Genomic DNA, 25,905 nt, shown 5'->3' with positions numbered 1-25,905 from the left:
TTTACAGTTGTGGCACTTAAGGTGGTAAAACGGGGCTGAACTGTCTTCGCCACTGCCTTGCTTAGCAACGGGAATTTTGGGCTCAGTTACAGTTGTAAATCGAGGACTTCCTGTAATCATGACCGAAGAGGAACACCGGGCCAAAGTCACACGGAAACATTTAAAGTGGACCCATTCTTACGGCAAGCACATTTAAAAAAAAACATAATAAAGACAACATTTAGGCTAAATTATGCCGACTCATATCGGCACCCAAAACTCGGAGCTGGCCAACATTTATTTATTTATTTATTTATTTATTTATTTATTTATTTATTTATTTATTTATTTATTTATTTTGTCACAACATCATACAAAAAGATTATATAGTATATAAACATATATATGAGTAAATGTTAGGAGGTATAAGCATATATATATATATATAGGAAGAAGAAAAAAGAAACAATAGGACAGGAACGGTAGGCACGTTTGTGCGCTTATGCACGCCCCTTACGGTCCTCTTAGGAATGGGGTGAGGTCAATAGTAGAAAGTTTTTGGTTGAAGCTTTTAGGATTATGGGAAGAGACCACAGAGTCAGGTAAAGTATTCCAAGCACTGATGATTCTGTTACAGAAGTCATATTTTCTGCAATCTAGATTAAAGCGGTTGACATTAAGTTTAAATCTGTTGGTTGCCCTTGTATTATTGCAATTAAAGCTGAAGTAGTCTTTGACAGGAAGGACATTACAATAGGTGAGTTAAACTTAGGTCTTGTCGAAGGCGACGGAGTTCCAAGTTTTCTAAGCCGAGGATTTCAAGTCTGGTGGGATAGGGTATTTTATTGTTTTCAGAGGAATGGAGAACTCTACTTGTAAAATATTTCTGGACACGTTCAATTGTATTGATGTCAGAGATGTGGTGAGGGTTCCAAACAGGCGAGCTGTATTCTAGAATTGGTCTAGCAAATGTTTTATATGCTCTGGTTAGTAGTGTGGTGTTTTTGGAAAAGAAGCTACGCAAAATTAGGTTTACAACTCTTAGAGCTTTTTTTGCTATGTAGTTGCAGTGAGCTTTGGTACTTAGATCATTTGACATGAAAACTCCAAGGTCTTTAACGGGATGGGGGTTGTCTGTAAGGTAATGTCCATCTAGTATGTACTTAGTTTTTGGGTTCTTTTTTCCTATATGTAAGACTGAGCATTTGCTGGTTGAAATTTGGAGCTGCCAATTTTTAGACCAAGCGGATAGATGATCAAGGTCGTTTTGAATGATAGAAGTATTGTCTGTGGTGTTAAATAGTTTGACATCATCAGCAAAGAGTTATTGGCCAAATATGGGTTACGTACCCCGCAGAGAACTTGAATGAAGCATAATTGTTACAGGAAGACAAGGGCTTCTTGGGGAGGGGGAGGAAATGACTCATATTTTCTAATAATATAATTAATAACTAATTATAGCATCTCTGGCTGATGTTTACAGGCTTACAAAGCTGGTCTTCTTAATTTCAGAAAATTGATTCTTTCACAAATCGACGAAAGAGAAGCGTAAGAATTGACAGAAGCCATTTTCATTGAGCCCAAAATTGATGTCGCTGGGTGAGAAAGTGAGTTTTGCCCCCATCTTACGATTTTTCTTGCCACGGCTGTTAAGTGAATCTCTGCGGTTGTTAAGTTACTCGCACGGTTCTTAAGCGAATCAGGCCTCCCGGCTGACTTGCTCATCGGACGGCCACAAGTGGAGATCACGGGACCCTGCAACCGTCATAAATATGAGTTGGGTGAATTTTGATCCCGTGGCCATGGGGATGCTACAATAGTCATAAGTGTGAAAAATGGTCCTAAGAGCCTTTTTTCAGTGTTGTCGTGACTTCAAACAACCACTAAACAAACAACTTGTAAGTCGAGGACTACCTGCACCGAATTGCGAGATCAAAGAAGAGGCTTTTTGATATCTGGTAGCAGAAATAATGAGAAGGAAGGACTCCCTGGAGAAGAGCCTAATGCTGGGAAAGACTGAGGGCAAAAGAAGAAGGGGACGACAGAGAACGAGGTGGCTGGATGGAGTCACTGAAGCAGTCGGCGTGAGCTTAAATGGACTCCAGAGGATGGTAGAGGATAGGAAGGCCTGGAGGAACGTTGTCCATGGGGTCGCGATGGGTCAGACACGATTTCGCAACTAACAACAAAGCAAAAATATTTTTTTTTTTTTGCATCCTACTGCTTCTGAGGTGCACCGAGTCAATGGCAACTTTAGAGAAATACGTCTCCGTCAAATAAAAAAAGAATCAGAATAGACCTGCAAGGGACCTTGGAGGTCTTCTAGTCCAACCCCCTGCTCAGTCAGTGGACCCTATTCCATTTCAGACAAGTGGCTGTCCAGTCTCTTCTTAAAAACTCCAGCGTTGGAACATTCACAACTTCTGGTGGCAAGCTGTTCCACTGGTTAATTGTTCTCACTGTCAGTAAATCGTTCCTTAGTTCTAAATTGCTCCTCTCCTTGGTTAATTTCCAACCATTCTTCCTTGTCGTGCCTTCTGATGCGTCGAAAAATAAGCCCCTTCTTTGTGGCAGCCCTTCAAATACCGGAATACTGCATAAACTGAAAGAAATTGAAAAGGGACACCGAATCCCTAAACCTTTTGTTCCAGTGAATGTCAGCATGCGCTGATTATTTTATCCGATTTTCATATGCCACCGGAATAAATTATCTGCGTTACTGTTATCATTTATTCTTCTGAAGCACAGCTTTTGCTATTGTGATCCGTTTCTAACAGTAGCCAGCAAAATCTGTTTGCGATAGGAACTTGTCAGACATGAAAGCGACGCCGATTTCCCCTTTCCTTGATCTCAGGCAACCACTTTCAGAACAAAACAAAAATCTCTTGCTAAACTTGGTGGTTTCGTTTTATGATTGACTTACGGAGCAGTATTTATAAACTACTCCAATCTGGCCAACAAACACCCCGCTGATTATCGCGGTTGGTATCTATTATCTTTTAAAAGCTTTATTGATTCTGTCTTCTGCTGCTTTGTTTTCAAATTCCTCGCGTGATCATTTAAATGAAAATCTTTTTGTGATTAGTAACTCCAGGCCTGACTTAGAATTTAATTGTGTCGGTAAAGCCTCGATGCCTAGACTTAGTTTAAAGACAGTTTATTTTTATTATTACCACTTTATAAAACCTGGAATACTGCAACCAATTTTGGACACCATACTACAAAAAAAAAATGTTGAGACTTTGGAACAAGTTCAGAGAAGAGCAACTAAGAGGATCAAAGGCCTGGAGACTAAAACATATGAAGAACGGCTGCAGGATTTGGATATGGCCAGTCTAGAGAAAAGAAGGACTAGGGGGGACATGATAGCAATATTACAGTATTTGAGGGGCTGCCACAAAGAAGAGGGGGGTCAGTTTATTTTCCAAAGCGCCTGAAGGCAGGACAAGAAACAATGGATGGAAACCTATCAAGGAGAGAAGCAACCTGGAATTAAGGAGAAACTTCCTAACAATGAGGAAAATTTAACCAGTGGAACAGCTTGCCACCAGAAGTTGTGGATGTTTCATCACTGGAGGTTTTTAAGAACAGACTGGAGTAGACCTCCAAGGTCTTTTTCTGTTCTGTTCTGTTCTGTTCCGTTCTGTTCCATTCCATTCTCTATTCTCCCCTATCCTATTCCTATTCCTCCCCTATCCTATTCCTATTCCTATCCTATTTTATTCTATTCTCTCCTCTTCTCCTCTTCTATAGTATATTTTTATTCTATTCTATTCCATTCCATATATTCTATTCTATTCCATATATTCTATTCTATTCTCTATTCTATTTTATATTATTCTATTCTATTCCATTCCATCCCATCCCATCCCATCCCATCCCATCCCATCCCATCCCATCCCATTCCTTCTATTCTATTCTATTCTATTCTATTCTATTCTATTCTATTCTATTCTATTCTATTCTTATTCCTATTCTATTCTATTCTACCCTACCCTACCCTACCCTACTCTACTCTATTCTATTCTATTCTATTCTATTCTATTCTACCCTACCCTACTCTATTCTATCCTATCTTATCCTATTCTACCCTACCCTACCCTACCCCATTCTATTCTATTCTATTCTATTCTATTCTATCCTATCCTATCCTATCCTATCCCATTCCATATTTTCTTTTCCATTCCATTCCATATTTTCTATTCTATTCTATTCTATTCTATTCTATTCTATTCTATTCTTATTCCTATTCTAGTCTATGCCATTCCATTCCATTCTATTCCTTCCTATCCTATTCTTGCTCACTAGTTTTGACCTAATTGTCTTTCTGCATTTTCTGCGTCGCTCCTGAAAGATACGGAACAAAACATCTGCAGAAAGAAATGAATGGCTCTTTTACCTGTCAAAGAATTCACATCAGTAGCTCATCCGAGGGAAATGCAGACATCCTTTTCCATGGGAAGAGGGTGGGGGGAGAAATCCTACCGTCTTTTTTTCTTGACACCAATAGTGCACCAGAAACTAACATAGATTTGATGCTTTGAGTGAGTGTTAATTCCTGGTGACTGCCTTGACTTATATGTATGTATGTTCTTCTTGGGCTGAAAGTGGGTGATCAACCCATTCTCATCTAGTAAGCTTCATGCCTAAGGCAAAACTAGAACTCACAATCGCCCAGTTTCTAGCTTAGTTCTTTAACCACTACAGCCAAACTTTGGCTAAATTACGGAGGCAAAAGTGCTGATCTGAACCGCCAGCGGCAAAAGCTTATAGAGACTGTCATTTTTTTATATATAATTACATCTTTGTGATTTTTATAATTACAAAGCTGCCAAGGACCAATTTTTGCCACCTCCCAAAAGCAAGGTATAAACTGACCTCGAAAATCTTACAATTTGTAGATTTTTTTTCCCAGTCTCTACACCAGGAGTGAAATCCAGCAGGTTCTGAGAAATTTTGAGTAGTTCGGAGAACCGGCAAATACCACCTCTGGCTGGTCCCCGAGTGGGGTGGGAATGGAGATTTTGCAATATCCTTCCTCCAGGAGTGGGGAGGGAATGGGGATTTTGCAGTATCCTTCTCCTGGAGTGGGGAGGGAATGGAGATTTTGCAGTATCCTTCCCCTGCCACGCCCACCAAGCCACGCTCACAGAACCGGTAGTAAAAAAAAATGAATTTCACCCCTGCTCTACATTCTATCTCAAACTTGGCTCCCAGCTGCAGATTGCAATGGCTGAAGCCTCTGGCCAATTTAAAAGCACCTGAGGGCAGACAAGAAGCAATGGATGGAAACTAATCAAGGAGAGAAGCAATCTAGAACTAAGGAGAAATTTCCTGACATTTAGAACAATTAATCAGTGGAACAACTTGCCTGCAGAAGTCGTAAATGCTCCAACACTGGAAGTTTTTAAAAAGAGATTGGATAACCATCTGTCTGAAATGGTGTAGGGTTTCTTGCCTGGGCAGGGGGTTGGACTAGAAGTCCTCCAAGGTTCCTTCCAACTCTGATATTATTATTATTATTATTATTATTATTATTATTATTATTATTATTATTATTATTATTATTATTATAAAAAGAAAATTGTTTTGTTTATTACACCCTTGAAAACAAAACAAAAAATTCTGGAGAATTTGAAAACCGGAATACCCCCTCGGTAGCATTCAGTTTGGCCCAAATAAAGGTGTTTGGCAGCTGTGAATTTTGAATATCGTTTTTAGAATGGGTCGTAGAGACAACCGTGAAGAAGCTACACAAATGGATGCCCTCACCTTTCACCATCCTTTTGGCTAATGTCCAGTCTTCAAATACAGAACTCCTTTCCCATCGTGCTTGCCGTTCATATAAAGAATTCATTTCATAAACGCTAGATCTAGGAATATTCATGATGGCAATTCATTGGTAAATTAGCCAGAAAGATGGATAAGATACCAAATTATAGACCTGAATGGAAGGCTGGTTTGATTCCCACAATGGACGAATGCAGCGGGGGGGGGATTCACGTTTTGTTACCACTACTTCGCTGCACATGCGCACTTTCCGTGCATGCTCCTGGCCTTCCGGGCATAGGCTTTGTTCATGCGCACACCTCCCACACATGTGCTCGGCCTCAAAACCGTGCCTAAATAGGCTGGCATAAAACTGGGGTGGGAGGGCGGGAGGGTGGGCCACTCCCACCCACAATCAGTGGTAGGATTCAGCCAGTTCGCACCACTTCGGGAGAACCGGTTGTTAACTTTCTGAGCAGTTTGTTGAACTGATTGTTGGAAGAAATCATTAGGGCAGAGAACCGGTTGTTAACTTTCTGAGCAGTTTGTTGAACTGATTGTTGGAAGAAATCATTAGGGCAGAGAACCGGTTGTTAAATTATTTGAATCCCATCACTGCCCACAATCTCTGCTACCGGTTCGTCTGAACCGGTACGAACTGGCTAAATGCCACCTGTGGACAAATGGCTTCAAAAATAGATGGAGTTAGCAGAGTTGGCTAAATTGACTGCTTTGATTAAAGATTTTTTAAAAACACACAATTAATTTTGTTTCTGTTTGGAAACCCCTTCTGGACTTTGTGCTCAAGGTGGAGGGCGGGAAATGAAACTTTGATTTTGGGTTTGATTAATGAGGTATGTTTGTTATTATAGAAATTGCTAGTTTATACTATTATAAGAAAAAACAATGGCTACCAACCTGCCTTCCATTGAGGACCTGTAGACTGCTTGAGTCAAAAAGAGGGCTGTGAAAGTATTTACAGACCCCTCGCATCCTGGACATAAACTGTTTCAACTCCTACCCTCAAAACGACGTTACAGAGCACCGCACACCAGAACAACTAGACACAAGAACAGTTTTTCCCCAAAGGCCATCACTCTGCTAAACAAATAATTCCCTCAACACTGTCAAACTATTTACTAAATCTGCACTACTATTAATCTTCTCATCGTTCCCATCACCCATCTCCTTCCACTTATGACTGTATGATTGTAACCTTGTTGCTGGTATCCTTAAGTTTTATATTGACTCTTTCCCTATGACTATCATTAAGTGTTGTACCTTATGGTTCTTGACGAATGTATTTTTTCTTTTAAATGGGGCTGGGAAGTGGCTCACCAGGTTAATGCAGCCTGTTATTAACACACAGCTGCCTGCAATTACAATTACTGCAGGCTCGAGTCCCACCAGGCCCCAGGTTGACTCAGCCTTCCATCCTTTATAAGGTAGGTAAAATGAGGACCCAGATTGTTGGGGGGGCAATAAGTTGACTTTGTATATAAATATACAAATAGGATGAGACTATTGCCTTACACAATGGAAGCCACCCTGAATCTTCGGAGAAGGGCAGGATATAAATTCAAATAAAATTTAAAAAATGTACACTGAGAGCATATGCACCAAGACAAATTCCTTGTGTGTCCAATCACACTTGGCCAGTAAAGGATACTATTCTATTCTATTCTATTCTATTCTATTCTATTCTATTCTATTCTATTCTATTCTATGCAAAAGTAAAAAGTTGAGGTTTGATGCTATTATCTTACTTTACTGCACCAAAGGGAGTCAAACGTCAATGCCTTTTCTTTCTTTTCCAATGTTTCCTTACACATTTCCCTTCTCTCTCCCCCTTATTTTCCTACTATTTTCTTTAAATAATAATATTTTTTAAAAATACAGTATAGACAGGAGACAGGAGGTCACTTACCACTACATGTTGGTGGGCCGTATACAGGTAAATAAATTGCACACTCCTTCCAATCCCTACTCACAGTGAGCAACTACCAACAGAATACGTTGTTCTCAACACAGGGACTCCTCGACTTACAACCCACAATTGAGCCGTACCTTTCCGTTACTAAGGGAGACAGCTGTTAAGTGAGTTTTGCCCCAGTTTACGTGACAATCGTTAAGTGAATTACTGCAGTCTAGTTAGTGACACATTTGTTAAGTGAATTCGGCTTCGCCATGGACTTTGATCGTCCGATGGTCGCAAAAGATGACCTCAAGACCCCTGGGATATTGCAACTGTCATAAATACGAGTCAGTGTGCCAGATGTGTGGATTTTTATCCCGTGACCATGGGAATGCGGCAACCGTCGTAAGTGTGAGAAACCATCATAAAATCACTTTGTTCAGCGCCGTTGTAACTTCGAACAGTCACTGAAAGAATGGTTGGAAGTCAAGGAATATTCTCTATCTCGCCACTTTTTACACCAGAAGAAAATGTGGCAATGACAGTTCGGCTTCAATTCAGCACGGATACCTGCAGCCACATTTATTTATCTATTTGGAAAATTTATATCAGCACCTACACACGCACGGCAACTCACGGCGGCTCAGAAGACCATAAAAACACCACAGAGGAAAAAAAATAGAAAATATGAAAAAGAATTTTAAAAAATAAATAAATGTCAGAGAGATTTCTCCTACTGATTCCCGGCCTTAAAATTTTCTATCTCCTTCCTTCCATGGAGAATTTCAAAGCACTGCCAGGGAACAAACTGTTCTCAGAAACTGACATTGTAAGTCCTCAATTCTTCCATGCAAGACTTAACGGAAAGCAAATATCAAATTCTGGTCCTGCTCTGAATCCAGCCATCCGTACAACAACAACAACAACAAACAAAAAAAACATCCGTTCCAAAGATGAGCCATATTTAAAAGCTCGGTGTGGAGAGAACCCACCTCGCAAGCATAAGGCCAATATTCCACAGTTTTCTCCATTTTAAATTTTATCAGATCGTGGGGTCTTCTTCGTCAAAAGTAGGACCATCCTGCCATTAAGACTTGGATTTGATGTAAAAGCCAGGAATTGGGCTCAGTTTGTCCCACAACAATCGTAGTCTTCAAAAGAAAAAAAACACACCAGAAGTCCAGTTGCTTCCTGAAAAAGCACCTTTTAGGACCACCATGACCTGGATGATGGAGAATCTCCATGGAGATTCCTTTGAAAACGTTTTGCTTCTCATCCAAGTAGCTTCTTCAGTTCTGAAGAAGAAGAACCGAAGAAGCTTCTATGGTGAGAAGTGAAACGTCTTCAAACCATGACCTGGATGACCGAGAATCTCTACAGACTTTTAGCTATACAATATACATTATACAATATACAAGATGAACCCCCTTGGAATGGTGTGGGAGTAGGAATGGATTTCCAGAGGAAAAATTGCAGGCTACAAGAACCGTTTGCACCACTCAGGTGACCTGGAGGACACAGATGAACCTCCAAGTGGCCTCAAGGACCCTCTAAAAGGATGCAAATGACCAACTGTCTGCAAGGAATAGAAATCCTTCCATTCCACACCAGCCAGTCAGAGCTGAAGAAGCTTCTTGGATGAAAAGCAAAATGTCTTCAAAAGAAAAAAAACAAGGAAGTTCAGTTGCCTTCTGAAAAAGTATCTTTGGGACAATCGTAGCTGAGCAAACTATGGCTTGAGAAACAATTGCAATAATAAGGGATCCTTGACTTACGACCAAAACCGGGATCAGAATTTCCATCTGTGGTGGTGAAGTCAGTTCTATCCCATTAGATCACGGCTCTCCAATCTTGGCCGCTTTAAGCCTGGCGGACTTCAACTCCCAGAATTCCCCAGCCAGGAACTCTGGGAGTTGAAGTCCGCCAGGCTTAAAGTTGCCAAGTTTGGAGACCCCTGCATTAGACAGTCCTTTTTTGGCACAATTGTTAACCAAATCCCTGGCGTTGTTAAGTGAATCTTGTGGTCGTTAAGCAGATCTGGATTTCCCTCTGGACTGTTGCTTGTTGGAAGCCGGCTGGGAAGGTCTCAGATAGGGACCACATGAGCCCAGGACCCTGAAACGCTCATAAATATATGCTGGTTGCCAAGCGCCCAAATTTGGATCCAGTGACCACAGCGATTCTGTGGTAGTCGTAAGTGTGAAAAACAATAATGGGTCCTTTTTTTCAGCGCTGTTGTAAGTCTGAATGGTCGTAATGGTAGCAAGTCGAGGATTACCTTCGCATTAAAACAAGCCATCCGTCCTTAACAGGCAAGGAATTTGACTGTCGTTATTATTATCAGAATAGAGCTGGAAGGGACCTCGGAGGTCTTCTAGTCCAGCCCCCTCCTCAAGCAGGAGACCCCCTACCATTTCAGACAAGGGACTGTCCAGTCTCTTCTTAAAAACCTCCAGTGATGGGGCACCCACAACTTCTAGTGGCAAGCTGTTCCACTGATTAAAAGAATTACAGAATAATATTTGGAAGGGACCTCTGAGGTCTTCTAGTCCAGCCCCCTCCTCAAGCAGGAGACCCTCTACCAGTTCAGACAAATGCCTGTCAGGTCTCTTCTTAAAATCCTCCAGTGATGGAGCGCTCACAACTTCTGGTGGCAAGCCATTCCATAGATTAAAAGAATTACAGAATAACATTTGGAAGGGATTTTGGCAGCCGACTCATACTTATGACAGTGGCAGTGTCCCAGGGTCACGTGATCCCCTTTTGCAACAATATCAATGGGGGAAGCCAGATTCATTTACCAACCGTGTCTCTAACTTAACAAATGCAATGGTTCACTTAACCACGGTGGCTAGAAAAGTCATAAATTGGGTCGAACTCACCTAACGAATGTTTCATTAGCAGCCTAAATGTTGGGTTCAATTGTAGTTGTAACTCGAGGACTATCTATCTATCTATCTATCTATCTATCTATCTATCTATCTATCTATCTATCATCTATTATCTATCCATCCATCCATCCAGTGGTGGGATTCAAATAATTTAATAGCAGGTTCTCTGCCCTAATGATCACCTGGGCGTGGTCGTGGTGGGCGTGGCCAGGAGGTGTGACAGGCAGCCCCCAGCCTCCTGCACCACTCTGGCAGCAAAAACATGCTGCAGGGGGCCACTGCCTCCCCCTGTGCCCCGTTTTGGGCCTAGTAGGTCTCCCTGCACTTACCTAGGAGCCAAAACGGGGCACATGGAAACTCCTGGAAAAGGCGGGGCAGAGAGGGGCGGGGCCAGCCAGCAATTTAACAACCAGTTCGCCCGAATCAATCAATCTATCTATCTATCTATCTATCTATCTATCTATCTATCTATCTATCTCTTTTAATGACCCCATAATCCCTTGCGTGGTGGAGTCTGGGCAACTGAATGGAACTGAGTGTTTACTGGCCGGATGCCCTTCCTATCACCAATGCGGAGTTATAATTCAGCAGATATATTCATCTGTCTTTCTGTCACCAAATCATCTTTGGTGTTTGCCGGTCGCTCAGCCTTAGGCCAGGCCAGCCCCTGCCATTTCCTTGGTTTCCATCCCAGCCTTTTGGAGGCGGGTTGAGCCGCCGGTTAAGAGGTCACGGGAACTCAGCCACGGGGTCATCGTCGCGGCCATGAAGGAAGGGAGGGTGGCTTTTAGCCAAGAAACGTACCACACCGGCAGAATGGAAAGGTGGAAGTAGACTCCCACGTCGCCCACAAATGGCGCGGCTGCCTCCCGCTTCCTTGGGCTACCGTGACTGGATCCCTTCCAGGGATGCGTCTATGGAGATTCTCCATTATCCAGGTCATGGTTGTCCCAAAGGTGTTTTTCGCAAAAGGCAAAAACTTAAGTCACCCAAGAAGCTTCTTCAATCCCAGCTGCACTTTTAAGGTGCTTTGAGAAAAACCCTTTGACCTGGGAGGACACCCCCCCCCCATTCCATGCCCCCCCCCATCCCGATCCAACTCAAGGGAAACCTCTGTGCAAACTTCCAGCTGCCTTTTCTCTATATTTCTTCTGGAGTTCTCCCAGATGATTAAAAGCCTAGGCTAGAGATTAAAACGTAAGAAGAAAAGTTGCAGGAATCGGGTTCGGCTAGTCTAGAGAACAGAAGGACTTAAGGGGGACCTGACAGCAGTCTTCCAGTATTTGAGGGGCTGCCACAAAGAGGAGGGGTCAACCTATTCTCCAAAGCACCAGAAGGCAGGACAAGAAGCAACAGATGGAAACGAATCACAGGTGAAAAGCAACCTGGAATTAAGAAGAAACTTCCTAACAGGGAGGACAATTAACCAGTGGAACAGCTTGCCACCAGAAGTCATCACTGGAGGCTTTTAAGAAGAAACTTGACAGTCACTTGTCTGGAATGGTATAGATTCTCCTGCTTGAGCAGGGGATTGGTCTAGAAGACCTTCAAGGTCCCTTCTAACTCTGTTATTCCGTATACCTTGCCTTCAGAAGTTGGGGGGGGGTGCTCCATAACCGGAGGCTTTTAAGAAGAGCCTGGACAATCCCTTGTCTCAATTGGTACGAGGGTCTCCTGCTTGAGCAGCGGGGGGGGGGGCTGGATTAGTAGCCCTCGAAGCTCCTTTCCAGCAGCTCTGTTCTAATTGAAGCGCAGCACATCTGGAGCGCGCCGGGCTTTCTCCAAAGCTTTCTCCGCCGGGCGAGCCAGAGCTCCGGAGGCAAAAAGGGCAGGAAGCGGAGACAGGCAGACCCGGGATGCCGCCTCCCAAGCCCCCCCCCCCCGCCACCGCTGTCTCTGTCTCCCGGACGCGGCCCGGCTGGGGAGGAAAGAGAAGGGAAGGAGGCGGCTGGGACTCCTCCAGCTGTGCGCAACCGGACAGGCAGGGAGGAGAGGCGGCCACCCAAAGCAACCAGGCGCCGCTGCGCTCAGCTCCCGGCTTCCCTCCGAGGCAGGAGCGCAGCCAGTCCCGGGGTCCCCTCTCTGCCTCCCCATCCCTCTGTCGGGCTCCGGGACCCCCTCCCCTCTTCCCCTCCGGTCCCGGGGCGCGCCCACCTTGCTCCGGATCTGGCCCGAGGTGGAGACTTTGCGGATGAGTTTCTGCGGTCCTTCGGGCTCCCCTTCGCTGTCCGACGACTCTTCGCCCTGGGTGGCATGGGGGGCTGGAAGCACCACGGCGCCCCCGGGATCCCCCGGCGGCTGTTCCCGGAGCCCGGCGGCGTTCGGCCCCGCCTCGGCCCCGGCCATCTTCCCTCCGCCTCCGGCCGGCCGGCCGAGCCCAAGAGACCCAGCCCGGGCACGGAAAGCGGGGCAGGCGCGCGAGGGCGGCGGAGTCCGACGGGCGTAACAGCCGCTCCCTGCTTCTTGCCGCCTCCTCCTCCTCCTCTTTTTCTCCTCCTCTTTCTTCCTCCTCCCTCTCTTTCTTCTCCTCCTCCTCTCCTTCTCCTTCCTCCTCTTTCTCTTTTTTCTCCTCCTCCTCGTCTCTCTTTTTTTCTCCTCCTCCTTCCTCCTCCTCCTCCCTCTCTTTCTTCTCCTCCTCTCCTCCTCCTTCCTCCTCCTCCTCTTTTTTCTCCTCCTCCTCTCTCTCTTTTTTCTTCTCCTCCTCCTCCTTCTTCCTTCCTCCTTTTCCTCCTCCTCCTCCCCCTCTTTCTTTTTCTTCTTCCTCCTCCTCCTCTTCCTCCTCCTCCTCTTTGCTCTTCCCTGGGCGGAGATGGAGGCGGTGGCGGGGATCAAAGCCGAGGAGGAGCGGCCGCAGCCGCCAGACTCCAAGCCGGCCCCGCCTCGGCTACAGCGACCGCCTCTGCCGGCTTCCGCAGCCGTCGCCGCCTCTCTCGGGGAAGCCGCGCAAAGCCGGAGGCGCAGGAGGCGAGCAAGTGGCGGAGTGGGGAGGAAAGGAGCGGGCTGCAAGTGGGTGGGGTGGGGGGCTTTGCAAGAAACCCGGGCGGGGGTCGGGGGTGCACGTGAGGGAGGGAGGGACCTGGCTGGGTAGCGCGCCCCGGGACTGCGCAGGGGGACCCGGGAACGGAGAGGGAAGGAGGACGGTGCGCAAAGAAGGGCTGATGTGCGCTCGGAGCTCGCTGGATTGGGGGGACGGGGACAAGAAAGAGAGATAACCCCCCCCCCCATTGAACATCTGGCAGAAGGGCTTCTGGGGAAGCTGGGGGCTGTCTTCAATCAATCCGAATAGAGCTGGAAGGGACTTTAGAGGTCTTCTCAAGGTTTTTAAGAAGAGATTGGACAGCCACTTGTCTGGAATGGGAGACCCTCTACCGTTTTCGGATAAGTGGCTCTCCGATCTCTTCTTAAAAACCTCCAGTGTTGGCCCACCCACAACTTCTGGAGGCAAATTGTTCCACTGGTTAATTGTTCTCACCCTTAGGAAGTTTCTCCTTAATTCCAGGTTGCTTCTCTCCTGGATTAGTTTCCATCCCTCGATTCTTGTCCTGCCTTCGGGTGTTTTGGAAAATAAGTTGAACCCCCCTCCCCTCCTCTTTGTGGAATCCTCTTAAATACTGGACCACTGTTATCATGTCCCTCCTAGTCCTTCTTTTCTCTAGACTAGCCATACCCAAATCCTGCAACTGTTCTTTATCTGTTTTAGTCTCCAGGCCTTTGATCATCTCAGTTGCTCTTCTCTGCACTTTTTCCAAAGTCTCAACATCTATTTTGTAATGTGGTGACCAAAACTGGATGCAAGTATTCCAGCTTTGGCTTTACTTTATAAAGCGGTACTGATATAATATAATATAATATAATATAATATAATATAATATAATATAATATAATATAATATAATATAATATAATATAATATAATATAATATAATATAATATAATATAATATAATATAATATAATATAATATAACATAACATAACATAACATAACATAACATAACATAACATAACATAACATAACATAACATAACATAACATAACATAACATAACATAACATAACATAACAACAGAGTTGGAAGGGACTTTGGAGGCCTTCTAGTCCAACCCCCTGCCCAGGTAGGAAACCCTATTCCATTTCAGACAAATGGTTATCCAACATTTTCTTAAAAATTTCCAGTGTTGGAGCATTCACAACTTCTGCAGGCAAGTTGTTCCACTGATTAATTGTTTTAACTGTCAGGAAATTTCTCCTTAGTTCTAAGTTGCTTCTCTCCTTGATCAGTTTCCACCCATTGCTTCTTGTTCTACCCTCAGGTGCTTTGGAGAACAGCCCAACTCCCTCTTCTTTGTGGCAGCCCCTGAGATATTGGAAGACTGCTATCATGTCTCCCCTAGTCCTTCTTTTCATTAAACTAGACATACCCAGTTCCTGCAATCGTTCTTCATATGTTTTAGCCTCCAGTCCCCTAATCCTCTTTGTTGCTCTTCTCTGCACTCTTTCTAGAGTCTCAACATCTTTTTTACATCGCGGCAACCAAAACTGGATGCAATATTCCAAGTGTGGCCTTACCAAGGCATTATAAAGTGGCACTAACACTTCACGTGATCTTGATTCTATCCCTCTGTTTATGCAGCCCAGAACTATGTTGGCTTTTTTAGCAGCTGCTGCACACGGCTGGCTCATAATACTTCACGTGATTTTGATTCTGTGCCTCTGTTTATACAACCAAGGATTGTATTAGCTTTTTCGGCTGCTGCCGCACACGACTGGCTCACATTTAAGTGATCGCCTACTAGGAGTCCAAGATCCCTCTCACAGTGACTGTTCTTGAGCCAAGTTTCGCCTCATCTGGACTTGTACTTTTGGTTTTTCCTGCCCAGGTGTAAAACCTTGCTAGAGATCTTCTAGCTAGGGATGGAGAACATGCCTGCACACTGCATCGTTGTGCATTGCACATTGCCCCAAGAAAAGACAGACGATGCTGTGACTATCCCAGCAACGAAAAAGAGAGAAATAGAATAGAATAGAATAGAATTTTATTGGCCACGTGTGATTGGACACACAAGGAATTTGTCTTGGTGCAAATGCTCTCAGTGTACATAAAAGAAAAGATACGTTTATTTATTTATTATTTATTTATTATTTAAATTTGTATACCGCCCTTCTCCCGAAGGACTCAGGGCGGTTCACAGCCAGGTAAAAATACAATACTATAAATACAAATTAAAATACAATTAAAAAACTTATTAAAATTGGCCAGGATTAAAATTTAGAGCTAAAAACCCATTAAAACCCATTAAAACACTAACCCAGTCCAGCGCAGATGAATAAGTAGGTTTTAAGCTCGCGGCGAAAGGTTCGGAGGTCCGGAAGTTGACGAAGTCCTGGGGGGAGTTCGTTCCAGAGGGCGGGAGCCCCCACAGAGAAGGCCCTTCCCCTGGGCGTCGCCAGACGACACTGTCGCGCCGACGGCACCCTGAGGAGCCCCTCTCTGTGAGAGCGCACGGGTCGGTGAGAGGTATTCGGTAGCAGCAGGCGGTCCCGTAAGTATCCCGGCCCTATGCCATGGAGCGCTTTAAAGACATTCACCAACACCTTGAAGCGCACCCGGAAGGCCACAGGTAGCCAGTGCAGCCGGCGCAGGATAGGTGTCACTCGGGAGCCACGAGGGGCTCCCTCAATCACCCGCGCAGCTGCATTCTGGACTAACTGTAGCCTCCGGATGCCCCTCAAGGGGAGCCCCATGTAGAGAGCATTGCAGTAGTCCAGACGAGACGTCACAAGGACGTTCATCAAGGTACAACATTTACAACACAATTGATGATCAATATATCAATATAAATCATAAGGATTGCCAGCAACAAGTTACAGTCATACAGTCATAAGTGGAAAGAGATTGGTGATGGGAACTATGAAACGATTAATAGTAGTGCAGATTCAGTAAATAGTTTGACAGTGTTGATGGAATTATTTGTTTAGCAGAGTGATGGCCTTCGGGAAAAAACTGTTCTTGTGTCTAGTTGTTCTGGTGTGCAGTGCTCTATAGCGTCGTTTTGAGGGTAGGAGTTGAAACAGTTTATGTCCAGGATGCGAGGGGTCTGTAAATATTTTCACGGCCCTCTTCTTGGGCCGTGAGACAAAGAGATGGGGAGACAAAGAGATGGGGAGGGTTTACAAAGGACTGGCACATTGACCAGTTCGGGGGTTTTCTCTACTCCACGAGGACCTAACCCAGGGATGGGCTTCAAAAATTTTAGCAAGTTCTCTGCCTGGTTGTTGGGTGGCCGTAGCCTCTTCGGCCTCCTGCACCACAGTGGGGGAGGCATTTTTACCCTCCCTGGGCTCTGGAGGCTTTTCTTGAGCCTCCGGGAGGGCAAAAACGGCCTCCCCAGGCTCTGAAGGCCCTCTGGAAGCCAGAAACAGGCCTGTTTCCAGCCTTCCTGAACTTCTGGTAGGCCCATTTTTTGTTCTCTCTGACTTCGTGTGTGCCCTGCACTTACCTGCATCCAAAACGGGCTGCATGGGGACTCCTGGGAGGGGCAGAGTGGGCGGGGCCAGCCAGGAGTGGGATTTGGGGGTTCTCTGAACTGCACAGAATCTTAGGGATTCTCCTGAACCCCTGCAAACCCCCAGCAGCCCACCCTGGACCTAACCCTAGGAGAAAACCCGTTGCCAAAATATGTTTGTGCTCCGGTCCAAATGAAGGAAGTCCCCCCCACAACAATCTTCATTATTATAACTCTTATTTTAATGTACAGGGAGTCCTCGATGTACAACCGCCACTGAGCCCACAATTTCGGTGGCTAAGCGAGGAGAGATTCTTGAGGGAGTTTCGCCCCGTTTTATGACTTTCCTTGCCGCAGTTCTTAAGCGAGTCCCTGCAACAGTCACATGCTTGTTCTGGGTCCCCACAGACTTGGCTTGTCAGAAGCTCGCAAAAGGGGATTGCTTGATTCTTCCCACACCCCCTCCCGGGACGCTGCGACCATCATCAATATGAGTCAGTGGCCAAGAGTCCAGTTTTTGACCACGAGGAGGTTGCAATGGTCATAAGTCAACATCTATATGAAGCCGCTGGGTGAGGTTATCTGTGGTTTTGGGGTGGAGTGCCATCTGTACGCTGATGATACTCAGCTGTACATCTCCACCCCGAGCCACCCCAACGAAGCCATCGAGGTGATGTCCCGGTGTCTTGAAGCCGTGCGAGTCTGGATGGGGAAGAATAGGCTCCAGCTCAACCCCTCCAAGACAGAATGGCTGTGGATGCCGGCGTCCCGGCACAGTCAGCTTACGCCATCGCTGACTGTTGGGGGTGAATTATGGGCCCCCAGGGGGAGGGTGCGCAACTTGGGCGTTCTCCTGGATGACTGGCTGTCCTTAGAGGAACATCTGACGGCCGTCGCCAGGGGAGCATTTTATCAGGTTCGCCTGATTCCCCAGTTGTGTCCCTTCCTAGACCGGGACTCCTTATGCACGGTCACTCACGCCCTCATCACTTCCCGCCTGGACCATTGCAATGCTCTCTACACGGGGCTCCCCTTGAAGAGCACCAGGAGGCTCCAGCTAGTCCAGAATGCTGCTTTGCGGGTGATAGAGGGAGCACCGCGTTGCTCCCATATAACACCTATCCTGTGTGGCCTGCACTGGCTGCCGGTAGCCTTCCAGGTGCAATTCAAGGTGCTGGTTATCACCTTTAAAGCGCTCCATGGCTTAGGACCGGGCTATTTACGAGACCGCCTTCTGCCACCGATAGCCTCCCATCGATCTGTGCACTCCCACAGGATGGGCCTTCTCAGGGTGCCGTCGACCAAACAATGCCGGTTGGCGGCCCCCAGGGGGAAAGCCTTCTCTGTGGCGGCACCTGCCCTTTGGAATGAGTGCCTCCGGGGTTGCACCAACTCTCCGACCTCCGGACCTTCAAACGCGAACTTAAGACCTTATTATTTCACCGTGCGGGACTGGCCTAAGTGAAATTTTAAATGGAAATTTTAATGGGTTTTATGTCGGTCTATGACCGTTTTAGTTTGATTCGGCCTGTTGTAAATTTGGTTTTTAATTTTGCTTTTAAATTTGTTGTTTGTACTTTGTGTTGGTTTTTAATATGGCTGTAAACCGCCCTGAGTCCTCCGGGAGAAGGGCGGTATAAAAATTAAATTATAAATAAATAAAATAAATAAATAAAGTGTGAAAAAGGGTCACAAGCCACTTTTTCCTGCCCCGCTTTTTCCCGCGCCATCGTAAGTCACTTTTTTCAGTGCCGACTACCAATGGTCATTAACCGAACCGTTCTAATTCTAGGAGGACCTGAAGTTGCGCTCGTTGTAATGTTCCATCTGCTGCCCAACCCACGCGAAGGGCTGAAGACGCCACGCGTTGGAACTGTCCTTTCCCATCCTGAGCTGGCAGGAAATCCTATTGGCATGAGGTTGACGGTCTCCTTCCCTGATGCTCTTCCCATTTTTTTATTTCCTGTGTTCCTACACAACGAAGTCGAACAGATTGTGAAGGGTTGTAGCTACAGCTGCCTTTGGGCAGAGCCAGGAAAAAGGGGAAACACTTCTTGAACCCCGGACGGCTGTTAGAAAATGCTTTCCAGGAACTGGGGGGGGAAATGTTGGAGGCAACATCTTGAGAACTTGGCGGAAAAGAGAGCGGGCCAAGGTGAAGGTGCCCCTAGACCAGTGATGGAGAAGAACCTTTGAGAGACCGAGGGCCCAAACTGCAACCCAAAACCCTCCTGTTTATCGCAAAGTGCCAACACAGCAATTTAACCTGAATAATGAGGTTTTACAACCTAAAATAATGATAAACAAGGCAGAGTTCAGCTAATTGTTCTAAGAAAAATGTGATAAATGCACTTATACGCCCTTTCATTTTCCCCCTGCTTTTGAAATATTATGTGTAGCAACAATAAAAAAGAAAAACTTTTGTAATATCATTTCTCTCTTTCCCTCCCTGTCTCTTTCTCTCTCTCTTTCTCTCTCTCTCTTTCCCTCCCTCCCTCTCTTTCTCTCTCTTCCTCTCACTCTCTCTCTCTCCCTCCCTCTCTCATTCTCTCTCTCTGTCTTTCCCTCCCTCTCTCTTTCCCTCCCTCTGTCTTTCCCTCCCTCTCTTTCTGTCTCTCTTTCCCTCCCTCCCTCTCTTTCTCTTTCTTCCCCTCATTCTTTCTCTTTCCCTCTTTCCCTCCCTCTCTCTTTCTCTCTCTTCCCCTCACTCCCTCTCTTCCTCTCCCTCTCCCTCTCTGTCTTTCCCTCCCTCTCTCTCTCTGTCTTTCCCTCCCTCTTTCTCTTTTCCTCCCTCTCTCTTTCTCTCTCTCTTCCCCTCCCTCCCTCTCTCTTTCTGTCTCTCTTTTTCTCTTTCCCTCCCTCCCTCCCTGTCTCTTTCTCTCTCTTTCCCTCCCTCTCTCTTTCTCTCTCTCTTTCCCTCCCTCCCTCTCTCTCTGTCTTTCCCTCCCACTTTCTCTTTTCCTCCCTCTCTCTTTCTCTCTCTCTTCCCCTCCCTCTCTCTCTTTCCCTCCCTCCCTCCTTATCTCTCTCCCTCCTTGTGAGAGAAACGCGATGGAGCTGGGCTGGGGCGAAGGTGTGCGTGCCCACTGAGAGGGCTCCGAGGGCCACCTCTGGCACATGTACCATCGGTTCACCACCATCACTGTCCTAGATTTAACAAGAATTCATTTAGCAACTCTTTGAAGTTACAACGGGACTGAAAAAAGTGACATGAGAGTTTTTCACACAACCGTTGCAGCATCCCCCACGGACAAATTTTCTGTTCTTAAGTGAAACATTTGTTAAGTGAGTTTTGCCCCATTTAACGACTGCTTCTTGCCACTGTTGCTAAGTGAATCACTGTGGTTGATAAGTGAGTCATATGGTTGTGAAGTGAATCTGGATTTCCCCGTTGACTTTGCTGGTCAGAAGGTCTGCAAATCTTTTTTTATTACCGTGTTTCCCCGAAAATAAGACCCTGCCTTATCTGTTTTTGAACCCTGAAATAAGCGCTTGGCCTTATTGCGCTCAAAAGCCCGATTGGGCTTATTATCAGGGGATGTCATATTTTGGGAGAAACAGGGTAGGTATAATATCAGAAAAAAATGATAAAGTGTATATTTAATATTGCATGTATTAACAGCTGCGAGGATTGTATTTGCTCAGCATTGGAAAAATGAAGAAATACCACTTTGAATCCACAGCTGACAATGACCCGGGAGGCGCAAGACTTAGCTGAGGTCCCAGAGTTCCAGCGACGCCATCAGGTCCCCGAGGGAAGCAGCAGGAAAGTTCCAAAATTAATAAGGCCGGATGGCCAAGAAAAAGAGTCGGCTAATAATCCGGAGCCTGGCCCAGAGAAAGAGCTGGGAGGAGAAACAGCCCTCCGACCAGCTCAAAACACCACCCAGAACTGAACCGCGCAGGTCAGAAAGAACTAGGAGACGCCCAGGTTATTTGCGTGACTACGTCGAAAAATAACATGTAAATAAATATGTAAATAGAGGCAAAGTGTTTTCTGGGAGGGGAGGAGTGTTATGTATTAATGTTGTACCTTTAAATATTTGAGCGGGAAATCAGCACGTTGCTGATTGGACGAAGCCTCCAGCAGAACTGTATAAAAGGAGAGGTTTTTCCCCCCAGCCTGTTGCTGGGTTCACCCTATATTAAAGAGCTGTTGTCACTACCCTGGTCTCCAGCCTCGTTACTTCCCGAACTTAACAGGATTGTATTAGCTTTTTCGGCTGCTGCCGCACACGACTGGCTCACATTTAAGTGATCGCCTACTAGGAGTCCAAGATCCCTCTCACAGTGACTGTTCTTGAGCCAAGTTTCGCCTCATCTGGACTTGTACTTTTGGTTTTTCCTGCCCAGATGTAAAACCTTGCTAGAGATCTTCTAGCTAGGGATGGAGAACATGCCTGCACACTGCATCATTGTGCATTGCACATTGCCCCAAGAAAAGACAGACGATGCTGTGACTATCCCAGCAAGGAAAAAGAGAGAAATAGAATAGAATAGAATAGTATTTTTTATTGGCCAAGTGTGATTGGACACACAAGGAATTTGTCTTGGTGCATACGCTCTCAGTGTACATAAAAGAAAAGATACGTTCATCAAGGTACAACACTTACAACACAATTGATGGTCAATATATCAATATAAATCATAAGGATTGCCAGCAACAAGTTGTAGTCATACAGTCATAAATGGAAAGAGATTGGTGATGGGAACTATGAGACGATTAATAGTAGTGCAGATTCAGTAAGTAGTTTGACAGTGTTGATGGAATTATTTGTTTAGCAGAGTGATGGCCTTCGGGAAAAAACTGTTCTTGTGTCTAGTTGTTCTGGTGTGCAGTGCTCTATAGTGTCGTTTTGAGGGCAGGAGTTGAAACAGTTTATGTCCAGAATGCGAGGGGTCTGTAAATATTTTCACGGCCCTCTTCTTGGGCCGTGAGACAAAGAGATGGGGAGACAAAGAGATGGGGAGGTTTTACAAAGGACTGGCACATTGACCAGTTCGGGGGTTTTCTCTACTCCACGAGGACCTAACCCAGGGATGGGCTTCAAAAATTTTAGCAAGTTCTCTGCCTGGTTGCTGGGTGGGCGTAGCCTCTTCAGCCTCCTGCACCACAGTTGGGGGAGGCATTTTTACCCTCCCTGGGCTCTGGAGGCTTTCCTTGAGCCTCCGGGAGGGCGAAAACGGTCTCCCCAGGCTCTGAAGGCCCTCCGGAAGCCAGAAACAGGCCTGTTTCCAGCCTTCCTGAACTTCCGGTAGGCCCATTTTTTGTTCTCTCTGACTTCGTGTGTGCCCTGCACTTACCTGCATCCAAAACGGGCTGCATGGGGACTCCTGGGAGGGGCAGAGTGGGCGGGGCCAGCCAGGAGTGGGATTTGAGGGTTCTCTGAACTGCACAGAATCTTAGGGATTCTCCTGAACCCCTGCAAACCCCCAGCAGCCCACCCCGGACCTAACCCTAGGAGAAAACCCGTTGCCAAAATGTGTTTGTGCTCCGGTCCAAATGAAGGAAGTCCCCCCCCCCCAACAGTCTTCATTATTATAACTCTTATTTTAATGTACAGGGAGTCCTCGACGTACAACCGCCACTGAGCCCACAATTTCGGTGGCTAAGCGAGGAGAGATTCTTGAGGGAGTTGCGCCCCGTTTTATGACTTTCCTTGCTGCAGTTCTTAAGCGAGTCCCTGCAATAAAGTTAGTCACATGCTTTTTCTGGGTCCCCACAGACTTGGCTTGTCAGAAGCTCGCAAAAGGGGATCGCTTGATTCCTCCCACACACCCTCCCGGGACGCTGCGACCGTCATTAATATGAGTCAGTGGCCAAGAGTCCAGTTTTTGACCACGAGGAGGTTGCAATGGTCATAAGTCAACATCTATATGAAGCCGCTGGGTGAGGTTATCCGTGGTTTCGGGGTGGAGTGCCATTTGTACGCTGATGATACTCAGCTGTACATCTCCACCCCGAGCCACCCCAAGCGCCAAGGTGATGTGACACAATGGCTAGTGCTTCTTTGTCTAATTGGCTGTAGTTCCTCTCTGGGAGGACATCGTTCTAGAGTAGAACGCTATAGGGGCTTCTGTGCCGTTTGAAGTCTATGGCTGAGTACAGCCCCACCCCATAAGGGATGCATCGCAAACCAGCACTAGGGGTAATGAGTCGTGATATTGGATGAGTAGGCTATCACTTGAGAGCAGGTTCTTTACTGCTTCAAAAGCCCTATTTTCTGACTTTCCCCAAGACCAAACAGTATTTTTCCCTAAGAGCCTATGCAGCGGTTTCCCGACGGTTGCTTTGTTCTTTAAAAGACCGCGTAAAAATTAACCAATCCCAGGAATGCCTGCAGCTCTGCTTTGTTTTTGGGCGCTGGAGCCTTCCTAATTGCCTTAACCTTGCTCTCAGTAGGGTGAATTCCTTTCTTGTCTATCCGGTAGCCCAAGAAATCGACGGATTCGACCCCTATCTGGCATTTGTTTGTCTTGACTTTTAATCCGGCTGTCCGGAAAATGCTCAAGACCTTTCTTAACCGCTCCCCCAATTCCTCCATGTTTTCCCCTGAAATTAGGACATCATCGAAGTAGGGAACTACCCCTGGGAGCCCCTGCAGTAGTCGTTCCATCAGGTTTTGGAACAGCCCTGGTGCCACACTGACCCCAAATTGCAATCGGGTGCACTTGAAGGCCCCCCTGTGCGTCTGTCGTTTGGGCTTCGGCTGTGCGGGCGTCTACTGGCAGTTGTTGGTAGGCTTGGGCCAAGTCTAACTTTGCAAAGACTTGCCCTTGCCCCAAAGAGTGCAATAAGTGTTGCACCACGGGGACCAGGTAAGCGCTTTTCTGTAAAGCTTTGTTAAGCGTCGCCTTGTAGTCAGCGCAAATTCTAATTGACCCGTCCGGTTTTATGGGGGTGACGATTGGCGTCTCCCACTTTGCGTGGTCGACTGGCACCAAAATCCCCTGATTAATGAGCTTATCCAGCTCCTTATCGATTTTTGGTTTTAGGGCAAAAGGAACTCTCCTCGCCTTAAGGCTAATGGGGCTACCTGGGGTCTAAGTTGAAGGAAATAGGGGTCCCTTGTACTTGCCCAGGCAGTCCTTGAAGACATCTTCGAACTCGTTAAAGAGAATGTCTTTCAGGTTACAGTCACTTCTGTAGATGCCAGTCACTCCCATGCCCAGGGCACGAAACCAGTCTAGTCCCAACAGACTGGGCAGAGTTCCTTCGACGATCGTGATGGGCAGGGTCTTTTTATGTGGACCGTACTCGACTCGGACGGAGGTGGTCCCTCGAACAGGGATGCGATTCCCCTGGTAGTCGTGGACTCGTAGCGTTGTGCTTGCAGGTGGCGCTTCGCGACGGCAGCGACTTCGCCAAAGTGTCCCAGGACATGATGGTGATCGCTGATCCCGTGTCTACTTCAAGCCGGCACCGTACTCCCTCTATTTTGGCTTGGTGAAGATCTTCTTCTCCACTTTGGTGAGGCGCGCCTATGACCACAGTTGTTTGGTTGGAATCCGCGCCTTTTTGTTTGAGCCAATCGCGGGCCGCCTTGCCGATTCCGCGCTCTGATTGGCGATTTGAATTTTCGGCGGAAGGTTGGGTTGCTCGACAAACTTGAGCTAGGTGCCCTTTCTTCCCACACCGCCGACATGTTGCGTCTTTAAACTTGCAGCGTTGGCGCTGGTGTTGACCCCCGCAGCTTCCGCATTCGTCTCGGTCCCCTTTGTCGCGTTTCTCGGTCGGCAGACCCTTCCTCATCTTCACCGTCGGATTCGGTCTGAACCTCCTCCTGGTGCACGGAGTTGCCTTCGCGCCTTTTGTGGGACCGGCTTCTGCAGTGTCTCTGCCGCTTGGGAGGACATTTCATGTGCTCTGGCTTCGTCCAGGCGTTGGCTAGCGTGAGGTTGCTCTTTGCCAGCAGCCGTCGCGCCGTCGGATGTCTTTGACCCCTCGGATGAGTTGCTCGAGCACCTCGTCTAGGTCTCGGTATCCAGTCCTTGGGCGCTCTTCTTAGGCGGCCATGTAGTCACCGATGGATTCGCCCTCCATCTGCCTTCGCTCTCCAATTCAAACCGCCGCACGTATTTGGACGGCGTTGGTGCGAAATGGTTTCTTAGTAAAGTCTGTAAGTTGGCCACGACACCGACTGCAACGGCGTTGGCTCTGCCAGGGCTTCGCGATGTCGATGACCTCCGGACCGCAGTGGCTTAGAAATAAGCCCTTTCGGTTATCTGGAACTCCTTGCAGTTCGTTGGCTTCTAGAAAGCTTTGAAGCGGGTCATATCGTTCCCATTTCTCCTTAGCCGGGTCAAACGGTGCGGGCGGAGTGTAACTGGCCATCTCCGCTTTTCTGCCCTGGGTTTGCTGGGTTCGGGTCTATCGTGCTTCAGCTCGGTTCTGGTTCTCCTCAGCCTCGAGATCCCATCTTCGTCGCCAATGTTAGGTTCTGGAAGTAACGAGGCTGGAGACCAGGGTAGTGACAACAGCTCTTTAATATAGGGTGAACCCAGCAACAGGCTGGGGGAAAAACCTCTCCTTTTATACAGTTCTACTGGAGGCTTCGTCCAATCAGCAACGTGCTGATTTCCCGCTCAAATATTTAAAGGTACAAACATGAATACATAACACTTTGAATTTTGATCATGTGACCACAGAGAGGCTACAAATGTGGTAAGTGTGAAAAACACCCGGAAGTCACTTTTTTCAGTGCTGTTGTAACTTTGCACGGTCATTAAACAAACTCTTGTAAATCCAAGACTGCCTGCAGCTTCGAACGGTCAGTAAATGAACTGTTGTAAATCGAGGAATATCTGGGAAGATCTTTCCATCAGTGAGCCACATAACATTAAGAAAA

The 25,905-nt window shown here is 46.6% G+C and overlaps 1 protein-coding gene across 1 annotated transcript in view; it reads right to left on the bottom strand.

Annotated features, from left to right (window-relative positions):
* DGKH (diacylglycerol kinase eta) overlaps nucleotides 1-13,148 on the bottom strand; it is a 130,680-nt gene extending 117,532 nt beyond the window's left edge. Inside the window, exon 1 of the mRNA XM_058185182.1 lies at nucleotides 12,709-13,148. Within this exon, the coding sequence (XP_058041165.1) occupies nucleotides 12,709-12,900 (192 nt within the window). The 5' untranslated portion in view covers nucleotides 12,901-13,148. The remainder of the gene's footprint in view (nucleotides 1-12,708) is intronic.
* Nucleotides 13,149-25,905: the final 12,757 nt, after the last annotated feature.

This window comes from Ahaetulla prasina, chromosome 5 (assembly GCF_028640845.1).
Source record: "Ahaetulla prasina isolate Xishuangbanna chromosome 5, ASM2864084v1, whole genome shotgun sequence".
In the NCBI taxonomy this organism is placed as follows: Eukaryota; Metazoa; Chordata; class Lepidosauria; order Squamata; family Colubridae; genus Ahaetulla; species Ahaetulla prasina.
This window is presented reverse-complemented; position numbering and strand designations above follow the sequence as displayed.